Raw genomic sequence first — 10,400 nt, 5'->3', positions numbered from 1 at the left:
TTGTTCACAATGTGCTTTTTCTCTTCTGTGTGGAAAAGGGAAGAATTCCTTTTTTTTTTTTTTTTTTTTTGCCGGTCCTGGGCTTGAACTCAGAGCCTGAGCACTGTCCCTGGGCTTTCCTCAAGACTGGAGCTCTACCACTTGAGCCACAGCACCCCTTCCAGCTTTTTCTTTTTTTCTATGAATGAATTGAACCCGGGTCTTCTTACATGCTAGGTGAGCACTCTGCCACTAGGCCAAACTCCCGGCCCGACTTTCTTTTTTTTAAAACAACAAAAAAAAATCTCTTGTTTCCATTTGAGAAGGGAATATTTCAAAACAGTGTTTTGAGGAGGCTTCAAACTCTCCATCCTTCTGCTTCAGCCTCACTCGCCTCTCGATTTACAGGTGTGTGTGTCACCATTCCAGGCCTTATTTTCTTTCCAACATTTAAAACTATAAAATCCATTCTTAATTTACAGGTTTTGCACAACCGCTGGTGACTGTGCCCTGGGACCTGACCACAGTGGCATCAGAGCCAACAGTGAGAGCAGGGGTGGCCTGGGCCTTGGCGGCCTCTAGACTAGAGCCACCCACCCTGAGCTCTGGACCAACTTCAGTTCCCGGTAAGATCAGCAAGCAGTCCAGGAAGGTCACTTTGTGGTCACCAAGGGTGCAAGTCAGTCAGTACAGAACACACAGGGACTCTGAGGAGGTGCTGGATGGACTCAGGTCCAGGAGGGAGGAGGGTGATCTAAAGAACAGTCACACACAGGCACGCACGCACCCAGCAGCACAGGGCCAAGAGTGTGGCCTAGTGGCAGAGGGCTTGCCTAGCACTCACAAAGCCCTGAGTTGGATTCCTTAGTAACTCATACACAGAAAAGACCAGAAGTGGTTCTATAGCACAGGTGATAGAGCTAGCCTTGAGCAAAAGAAGCTCGGGGACAGCGCCCAGGCCCTGCGTTCAAGCCTCAGGACTGACAAAAAAAAACCCACAAACTTGAAATCCATTAGGATTACCTATTGTGCGGAACAGGAAACAAAATTAACAGAGCCTAAGAGACTTATGAGGCTCCATCAAACATGCCAACATCTACACAAGGAAAGATTAGAGGGAGGCAGGTGCTAGCGGATCACGCTGGAATCCTAACTACGCAGAAGTCTGAGCTCTGAGGATCCAAGTTCAAAGCCAGCTTAGGCAGGAAAACTCTATGTGAGATGGTGCTGTGACTCAAAGTGGAGGAGCACTAGCCTTGAGCAAAAGAGAGCTCAGGGACAGTGCCCAGGCCTACAGTTCAGTCCCTTAACCACAGAAGGAAGGAAGGAAGAAAAGGAGGGACGGGGGGGGGGGGGAGGGAGGGAAAAGAAAGGAAGGAAGAAGGAAAGAGTAATTAGAAGGAAAGGGAAAAGATAAAAAGTACAAACAATAGCGGAGTGTGGTGGCTCACGCCTGTAATCCTAGCTACTCAGGCGGCTGAGATTTGAGGATCAAGGTTCAAAGCCAGCTCGGGCACAAAAGGACCTAAAGACTATGAGACTCTTCTCTCCATTAACCTCTAGAAACCCGGAAGTGGTGCTCTAGGGGTAGGGTGGTAGCCTTGAGTTGAAGAGCTCAGGGACAGCGCCCAGGCCCAGAGTTCAAAAAACAAAAAACAAGAATATGTATTTGAAAAATAATGTCCTAAAATGTTTCCAACTTTAGGGTCGGGAGTGTGGCCTAGTGGTAGAGTGCTCACCTAGCATGCACAAAGACCGGGTTCGATTCCTCAGTACCACATGCATAGAAAAAAGCTGGAAGTGGTGCTGAGGCTCAAGTGGTAGAGCTCTAGCCTTGAGAAAGTCCAAGGACAGTGCTCAGGCCCTGAGCTCAAGCCCAGGACTGGCAAAAAAAAAATTATAACAAAACAGTTGAAACAGAGATCTGTGGGCACTTGTTTAGCAGTAGAATACTTGCTAAATAAGCATAATTCCTAGCACTGAAAAATACTCTCTTCCTCCCCAGCTAGCTCGCTCTCTCTTCCCCCTTCTCCCCTCTCTCTTTGCCAGTCCTGGGCTTGACCTCAGGACCTGAGCACTGTCCTTGGACTTTCTCAAGAGTTCTACCACTTGAGCCTCAGCACCACTTCCGGCTCTTTCAGTTCATGTAGAACTGAGGAATTGAACCCAGGGTTCATGCATGCTACACAAGCACTCTACCACTAAGTCGCATGTCCCATCCCGTGTGCATCAATTGTACAAAGCAGTGTCACTGCGGTATTTCCGTATATTCATGTGATGCACTCTTTGTCTTTTTTTGGTCAGCTGTGGGGCTTGAACTCAGGGCCTGGGCACTGTCCTCAGCTGCTTTTGCTCTCGGTGAGCACTACCACTTGACCCAGAGAGCCACTTCTGGCTTTTGTGTTTTTGAAGTACTGAGGACTTGAACTTGGGCTTCATGCATGCTAGTCAAGAAATCTACCACTAAGCCCCATTCTCAGCCCTCTGTTTCTTTATTATTTACTCACTCTTACTTTGTTATCCGCTCCCACATTTAAAAAGAATTAATAGGCTTTATTACGCTATTTTTTTTGTCAGTTTTTTTTTGCCAGTCCTGGGCTTGAGCTCAGGGCCTGAGCACTGTCCTTGGACTTTCTCAAGGCTAGAGCTCTACCACTTGAGCCTCAGCACCACTTCCGGCTTTTTTCTATGTATATGGTACTGAGGAATCGAACCCAGGTCTTTGTGCATGCTAGGGAAGCACCCTACCACCAGGCCGAACTCCCGGCCCTATTACTCTGTTTTTATACATGCATATGAAATATTTTGATTGTACTTTTTATTATACTTTTCTTTCTTTTTGGGGGGCCAGTTCTGGGACTTACACACAGGTCCTTATGCTCAAGGCTGGCATTTATCACTTGAACCATATCTGCATTTCCAGCTTTTTTGGTTTGGTTTTGTTGTGGTCATGGGGCTTGAACTCAGGGTCTGGGTGCTCTCCCTAAGTGCTCTACCACTTTGAGCCACAGCACCGCATCTGGTTTTCTGGTGGTTAATCGGAGCTAAGAGCCATGGACTTTTGTGCCCAGTCTAGTTAGTACTAAAATACTCTGATCCCAACCTCCTGAACAGCTAGGATTACAGGTGTGACGCCACCCTCCCCCCCCCCGGGCCTGGCATCCCTGAGTCTTTTGCTCTAGGCTAGCGCTCTACCACTTTGAGCCACAGTGCCACTTTCTACTTCCAGCTTTTTGCTGGTTAATTGGAAATTAGTCTTAGAGATGGATCTGCCAAAGCTAGCTTTAAACTTCAATCCTCAGATCTCAGATTTCAGAATAACTAGAATTACAAGTCCCTGAGTTCAAACCCTAGCTTCTAAACCAGAAAGAAAAACAATCACAACAGAACTTTAAAAATACTTTGAGAATGGAACATTATCCAGATATAAGGCCCCCACATCTCCCTACTCTGGCCAAGAATACTGAGTCAAGCTGTAGCATAATACTTAAAAACGTGGTGCTAAGTGAAAGAATCCTGCCAGGCGCGGTGGCTCACGCCTGTAATCCTACCTACTCAGGAGGCTGAGATCTGAGGATCGAAGTTCAGAGCCAGCCCCGGCATGAGAGACTGAGACTCATCTCCAGTGAATCATCAGAAAACCAGTAGTGGTGCTGAGGCTCAAGTGTTAGCGTGGAGCCGGAGAGCTCAGGGACAACACCCAGGTCCAGGGCCAGAGTTCAAGCCCCACAACCAGGAGAAAAAAACCGAATCCATCCATAAAATATGTCAATTATAAAATACTTCATTCTTAAATACCTATGCTAGGTCGATTCACAAAAAGCGGCGATTCTGGGTGGGTGGGGTGAGGATGTCTGCACACATGCAGGTGTCTTTCAAGTGGAGATGTGATGAATTGAGGTAGCTCTTTGTGACTCCGGGGTGCCTCTGCCCTGGGGCGCTGCCCCTTCAGCAGCCTCTGTCAGAGTCCCCAGACCCCCCCCTCCCCGCAGGGCTCTGATGAGCGGCCGGGAGGTGGGGATGCTTCTCAGGGTGGGGACTCTAGTGAAAGGCCACGCTGTCACCTGACAGGAGGAACCTCCCAGCCTGCCTTTCAGGGATTTCAGGCCTGTCTGTGTGGGGCTTGGATACAGGGACACAGGACATTGTCTGTCTGTCTGTGTGGGGCTTGGATACAGGGACACAAGACATTGTTGGTCTGTCTGTGTGGGGCTTGGACTCAGGACATTGTCTGTCTGTCTGTTCGGGGGGCTTGGACACAGGACATTGTCTGTCTGTCTGTCTGTCTGTCTGTCCGGGGCTTGGACACAGGACATTGTCTGTCTGTCTGTGTGGGGCTTGGATGCAGGACCTTGTGTCTGTCTGTGTGGGGCTTGGACGCAGGACCTTGTCTGTCTGTCTGTTTGTCTGTCTATGTGGGACTTGGACTCAGGACCTTGTCTGTGTGTCTGTGTGGGGCTTGGACACAGGACCTTGTCTGTCTGTCTGTCTGTCTGTCTGTCTGTCTGTCTGTCTGTCTGTCTGTCTGTGTGGACTTGGATGCAGGACCTCGGCATTGTTCCTAAGCATTTCCACCCAGGTGGGTGTTCTACTACCTGAGCCACAGCCCTGCCCTGCCCCGTGGTGCAGCCTGCAGACCCGGATTGCAGGGGGCAATCACACCCGCCTGGACCCCGCCACAGCCCGCCACAGCCCGCCACGGAGGCCCACCGAGCCCGCCACAGCCTGCCAGGAGCCCGCCAGGAGCCCCACCGAGCCCGCCACGGAGGCCCACCGAGCCCGCCACAGCCCGCCAGGAGCCCCACCGAGCCCGCCACAGCCCGCCACGGAGCCGCCACCGAGCCGGAGCTCCGCTGGTGGAAGAGGGAGCGACGGACTGGGGGCGGGGCCTGGCGGGGCCGAGGGGCGGGGCCCCGGGCGGGGCGGGGCCCTTGCTGAGGCTCCGGGGCGGGGCTCGGCCGAGGGGCGGGGCCCCGGGAGGGGCGGGGCCTTTACTGAGGCGGAGGGGCGGGGCTCCAGGGCGGGGCCCTTGCTGAGACGGAGGGGCGGGGCCCGGGCGGGGCGGGGCCCTGGCTGAGGCGGGGGCGGGGCTCCAGGGCGGGGCCCTTGCTGAGACGGGGGGCGGGGCCCCGGGCGGGGAGGGGCGGGGCTCCGGGGCGGGGCCCTGGCTGAGGCGGGGGCGGGGCCCCGGGCGCGGAGGGGCGGGGCTCCGGGCGGGGCGGGGCCCTGGCTGAAGCAGAGGGGCGGGGCTCCGGAGCTCCAGGGCGAGTTCTGCAGGCCTGACGGACGTGGCGGAAAACCAAACATGAGCGGAAACCGGGTGAGTGAGGGCGGCTCCGACCCGGCCAGTGAAGACTGAGGGCGGGAATCCTGAGGGGGGGAGGAGGAGGTGCTGAGGAGGAGGAGGAGGAGGAGGAGGAGGAGGTGCTGAGGAGGAGGAGGAGGAGGAGGAGGAGGAGGTCCTGAGGAGGAAGAGGAGGAGGTGCTGAGGAGGAGGAGGTGCTGAGGAGGAGGAGGAGGAGGAGGTGCTGAGGAGGAAGAGGAGGAGGTGCTGAGGAGGAGGAGGTGCTGAGGAGGAGGAGGAGGAGGAGGTGCTGAGGAGGAAGAGGAGGAGGTGCTGAGGAGGAGGAGGTGCTGAGGAGGAGGTGCTGAGGAGGAGGAGGAGGAGGTGCTGAGGAGGAGGAGGTGCTGAGGAGGAGGTGCTGAGGAGGAGGAGGTCCTGAAGAGGAGGAGGAGGTGCTGAGAAGGAGGAGGAGGAGGAGGTGCTGAGGAGGAGGAGGAGGAGGAGGTGCTGAGGAGGAGGAGGAGGAGGAGGAGGTGCTGAGGAGGAGGAGGAGGAGGTCCTGAGGAGAAGGAGCTTCTGAGGATGAGGAGCTTCTGAGGAGGAGGAGGAGGAGGAGGAGGAGATCTTGGGAGAGGAACAAATTCAGGGGATGGAGTCCCTGCTGGAATCCATGTCCACCCTCCAGGCTGTGCACCCGGTTCACAGGGAGGGGAGAGAAGAGCGGGAGAGGAGCGGGGAGGAGCGCAGGAGAGAGGAGGGGAGGAGGGGAGGAGAGGAGGAGAGGGTTGGAGGGGAGGGTGGACAGCAGGCAGGTCCTGACAGCTGGAGTCCGGCGGCGGCGTCCCTGCTGCCAGCACGGCTTGTCTCCCCGCCACCTGTCCCGGTCGCCTGCCCCTCTGCCCCCTGCCCCTCTGCCCCCTGCCCCCTGTCCTGAAGGCTGTGTGGAGGAGCCAGGCCTGGCTGGCGGGGAAGGAGCCTGTGTTCTGGGCAGTGGCTGAGTGGTGTCTGTGGCCGCGCAGCCCTCGGTCCCTCTGCTCCGCTGGCACGGCCTCGCTGCCCTCGCCCTCTGACGGGCAGGGACAGCCCGCTGTAGGGTTCTGGTTGGGTTCCAGGCGGGGAGGAGCAGGGGTCCTGCGGTTTGGATCCTGTCTTGGCTTAACCTCCATCTGCTCCGTAAGCGCCAAGGTCTGCATCCTGGCACTCGTCTCTTCAGTTCAATCCCCCGCTCAGATCTGACTCCCGTTGTACCCCTGCTTTGCTTGGAAGATCTGTGCCAGCCCCCCGGTCCTGGAGCCTTTCCAGGTCCCTAGAACACTGTCTGTCGTCTTCCTATCTGACAGCCTTCCTGGCTTCCATGTCTCCCAGCCAACACAGACACGAAGCCTCCTCAGGGCCCCGATGCCTGCTGCGCTGTCTGCCCCAGGCCACCCGACACCACAAGAGAAGCCACAGCTCGGCTCTTGCCTCAGCCAGTGCCCCCAGCCCACTTATCCAGCAGGCACCGGGCTCCCCTCCTCGTTCCTCCTCCAGGGCACTCGGTTGTGCCCCCCCCCCCGCCATCTTTGAAGGTCCTTTTTACAGAGACAATGGAATCTTGGGGTCTGGATTGCATGGAATGGGTTCCCATCACCTGACACCCCTGGCTCCTGTCCTCCAGGAAGGGGAGAGAGGCTCTTCCTTCTGTCAGGTGCACCCCCAGTGGCCGTTCTCACCTGTGAATTTCCATTCTCCTCTAGGTCCTCCCTTCCCCATACAAACAGATGAAAACCTCTGGCATCTTGAAGCTGTGGCCTCCATGTCCTCTGCAGCTTGATGGCCTTTTCTCTCCCCAGCTCTGTCACCCAAAGCTATAGATATTCATCCAAAGTGTCACTGTCACCTACTCATGACCTTTTTTTTTAACCTTTTTTTTGTGGTACTAGGAATTGAACCCAGGGCATTCTACCACTCGAGCTCTCCTCTGGCCAGCCTTCCCACCCTGGTGTGGCTCTGCTTATATCTCCAGAGCTGTATCCACTTCCTTTGTCCTTCTGAAGGGGCCTAGGTCAGAGCCCTGGACCCCAGCACAAGGGGAATGGTTGAAGAGGAGTTCGTGAGGTCAATTCAGCATAAGAGGCTGGCGTGAAGAGCAAGGCCATCCACAGAAATGAGCTGGGGGATGCAAGCTAGGTGAAGAGATGGCCAGAGTCAGGCTCACACCTGTCATCCTAGCTATTCAAGAGGCTGAGATCCCAGGATCAAGGGTCAAATCCAGCCCAGGCACAAAAGGACTCGAGACTCTTATCTCCAATGAACCTCTTGAACACGGGAAGTGGGGCTTGGCTGAAGGGTGGGGTGGGAGCCTTGAGCTGAAGAGCTCAGGGACAGCATGCAGGCCGAGTTCAAGCCTCTGACCCACAAAAAGAAAAGAAGTGACCACAGAAATATCCTGGGAGGGAACAGGAAAATGTCCTAACCTAACATGCACGAAGGCCTGGGTTCCATTCCTCCGAACCACATTCACAGAAAAAGCCAGAAGTGGTGCTGTGGCTCAAGTGGTAGAGCTCTAGCCTTGAGCAAAAAATTTCCAAGGACAGTGCTCAGGCCCTGAGCTCAAGCTCCAGTACTGACAAAAAAAATCCTGTGAGGCAACACTAAGGACCCAGACTAGCAGGGCTTGGGTGGTGAATCATGAATTCTCAGGAAGGGTGGCATTGCTCACCTCAGCCAGGACGGCAGGCACAGACTCCTTCCTTCAGGAAGTCAGGGTTTCTGTGTTTTCACTCAGTGAATGCATTTCTCTGCCCCTGCAGGGCACGCTGGTGTCTCCCACCCCAGTGACCACAGCAGCCTGCTCTAACTCGGCCTGGCCCCTCAAGGCAACTTTCCCTTGGCATCGGGAAGATCCCGCTGAACATAAACGTAATTGCTTCCTGCCAGTTATGCACGTCTGGCTGGCTGGCAGGTCAAAGTCCAGGCTTTTGGTTGTATCACCCACAGGCCTACACACACAACACACACACACACACACACACACACACACACACACACTATTCTCATATATTCACACGTGAATTTCCCACACACAGATGCGTCCCCCAAGTATGAGCTGGTGGCTCACACCTGTAATCTCAGGAGCCTGAGATCTGAGGATCATGGTTCAAAGCCCACACAGGCAGGACAGTGTGTGAGATTATCATCTCCAGTGAACTACCAGAAAGCCAGAGCTGGTGCTGGGGCTCACGTGGTAGAGCGCTAGCCTTGAAAAGAACTGACAGAACAGCCAGCAAGGGCTGCATCCAGAGGCCTAGCTCTAGAGCCCAAGCGGGAGAGACCAGGTGAGGCGAAGAAACAAAATGAAGCGAAAGCTCCTTTGGTTATCACAAGAGGAGTAAGGCCTCCCTCCCTCTACCTCTCTCTCTCTAACTCTCTGGCCTTGCGTGGGGTCCTGCTCACATCCATGGTGTGCGCTGCTGCGGAGAGGTGAGGCGCTAAAATGCGATCATGCCTGGGGAAACCGGGACGCCTGGCTGGTGCTAGCAGGCTCGGGGAGAGGGAGATGGCAGAGCAGTGGGCAGAGGCCCAAGAGGTGTTAGCTTCTGCACGCTGAGACCCAAGTTCTCAGACTCGTGTCTGGTGTAGAGTAGGCCAGGCCGCAGGGCTCTGGGGCACCTCTCGGCAAGAAGGGGGGCGTTAGGCCTGATGACGAGCAGAGAGGGGTCACAGGGGGGCTGAGGTCAGGCCACCACTGGAGGAAGGAACGTGTCTTTCTCCAGCAGCACGGGAGGAAGTAACAACCACCAGGCGTTCATGGCTCTGCCCTCACCCTCCGTAACCATCAGCACAGAGGGCACTAGCACAGACTCCCAGAGCCCCTCACAACCTCTCCCGTGATACCGTCGTGCCAAGCGTCGCTCTCCTCTCCTCCAGCCTCTCCCTCAGCCTCCTCAAGCCCCTCTTCTAGGCGGAGCCTGCGATCCCCTAAACACTGCCAACAGCTGTCTGCCCTCCTGTCTCCCCCTGCCCTGAGCAGCTCCAGCTCCAGCCTCTGTCGCTACTCACAAGCCCCGGACCTCGAGCTTGGGTCCTGTCTCAGGCCTTCCGCCTGAGTGTTCATCTCTGAGTGGAGACTTGCTGGGGAGGAAGGCGGCATGCAAAGGCAAGGCTGGGAGAGGTGAGGGCGAGGGTTGGTTCCAGGCTGGGCCAGCAGGGCAGGTTTGCAGGGGTGGGGGGAGGTGCTCCTTATCAGGTGAGTAGAATTAGGCCAAGATTTACCTTTCATCCTACTTGGGTCCTGTGCCCCAAGTTTGGTACTATCTACGGCTTCCCTGCCCCCGGCCCGGGGGTCACCCCCCCCCCCGTCCTTGAGCATGGTCTCTTCTGGTTGGTTACCTGGGTGCTGAGAAGGGCTGGCCCCGGCCTCGCCGAGCCCACCGTTGAGGCTGATGGCCTGGGTCTTGAGGGCGGATTTGAGCTCCTGATTCTCCCGGATAAGCCGCACCAGCTTCTTCAGTTCCTCATTTTCCCGCACCAGCTTCTCTATCTGATGCCGAAGACCCTCGTAATTGATGGGTAGAGACATACCCCAGGGTAGTGGGGAGGGCGCAGCTCGCAGGAGGGCACTGCACCTGGGGGCTGCCCAGAGCCCCGGGCCTTGCCCGGGCTGGAAGAGGACCCTGCAGTCTGCAAGGCTGGCCCAGCAGGCCCTGGGTATTGTGAGGTCAGAGGCTGTGCCCACATCCTTGCCCGTGCATGACAGGCTTAGCTGTGCCTGCAGGCCTGTGTGCGGGCCCTGGCTGGCCTGGAATGTCCGCCTCTCTGTGTGGCCAGCCTCACCCCCATGTGCCCCTCTGCAAGGCCTTCCTCGCCTACAGCTGTGCGCCGTGTTGCAGCACTTACCCTGTTCTGTCCAGCGAGCTTCCTCAGGCTGTCCTGGCATCGCAGTGAGGGCGGGGGCTGGGCCTGTTCCGGGAGCGCCCCTCCCCCCCCCCCCCCCCCCCCCCCCGCCCCGCCAGGGCCCGGCTGGGTGTAGGTAGGTAGCCACGGACAATGCACTGCTGCCTTCCTGGACGGGTGTCCTCTCCCTTGCCCTCTTGAGCTTGCTCCAAGCTGCCCTGCCAGCCTCCTCCTGAGAGGCCTCCACGCTGGACGCCCGCGT

At 56.5% G+C, this 10,400-nt stretch overlaps 1 protein-coding gene across 1 annotated transcript in view; it reads right to left on the bottom strand.

The window, feature by feature from the left end:
* Positions 1-9,895, bottom strand: part of Spatc1 (spermatogenesis and centriole associated 1) — a 16,908-nt gene extending 7,013 nt beyond the window's left edge. The window contains 3 exon segments of the mRNA XM_090338791.1: positions 4,642-4,832; positions 6,084-6,329; positions 9,635-9,895. Coding sequence (XP_090194917.1) covers positions 4,642-4,832; positions 6,084-6,329; positions 9,635-9,824 — 627 coding nt within the window. The 5' untranslated portion in view covers positions 9,825-9,895.
* Positions 9,896-10,400: the final 505 nt, after the last annotated feature.

This window comes from Megascapheus bottae, chromosome 9, assembly GCF_031878675.1.
Source record: "Megascapheus bottae isolate mThoBot1 chromosome 9, mThoBot2.hap1, whole genome shotgun sequence".
NCBI classification, from domain to species: domain Eukaryota; kingdom Metazoa; phylum Chordata; class Mammalia; order Rodentia; family Geomyidae; genus Megascapheus; species Megascapheus bottae.
The sequence above is the reverse complement of the archived record's forward strand: the minus strand, read 5'-3'. Positions and strand labels throughout refer to the sequence as shown.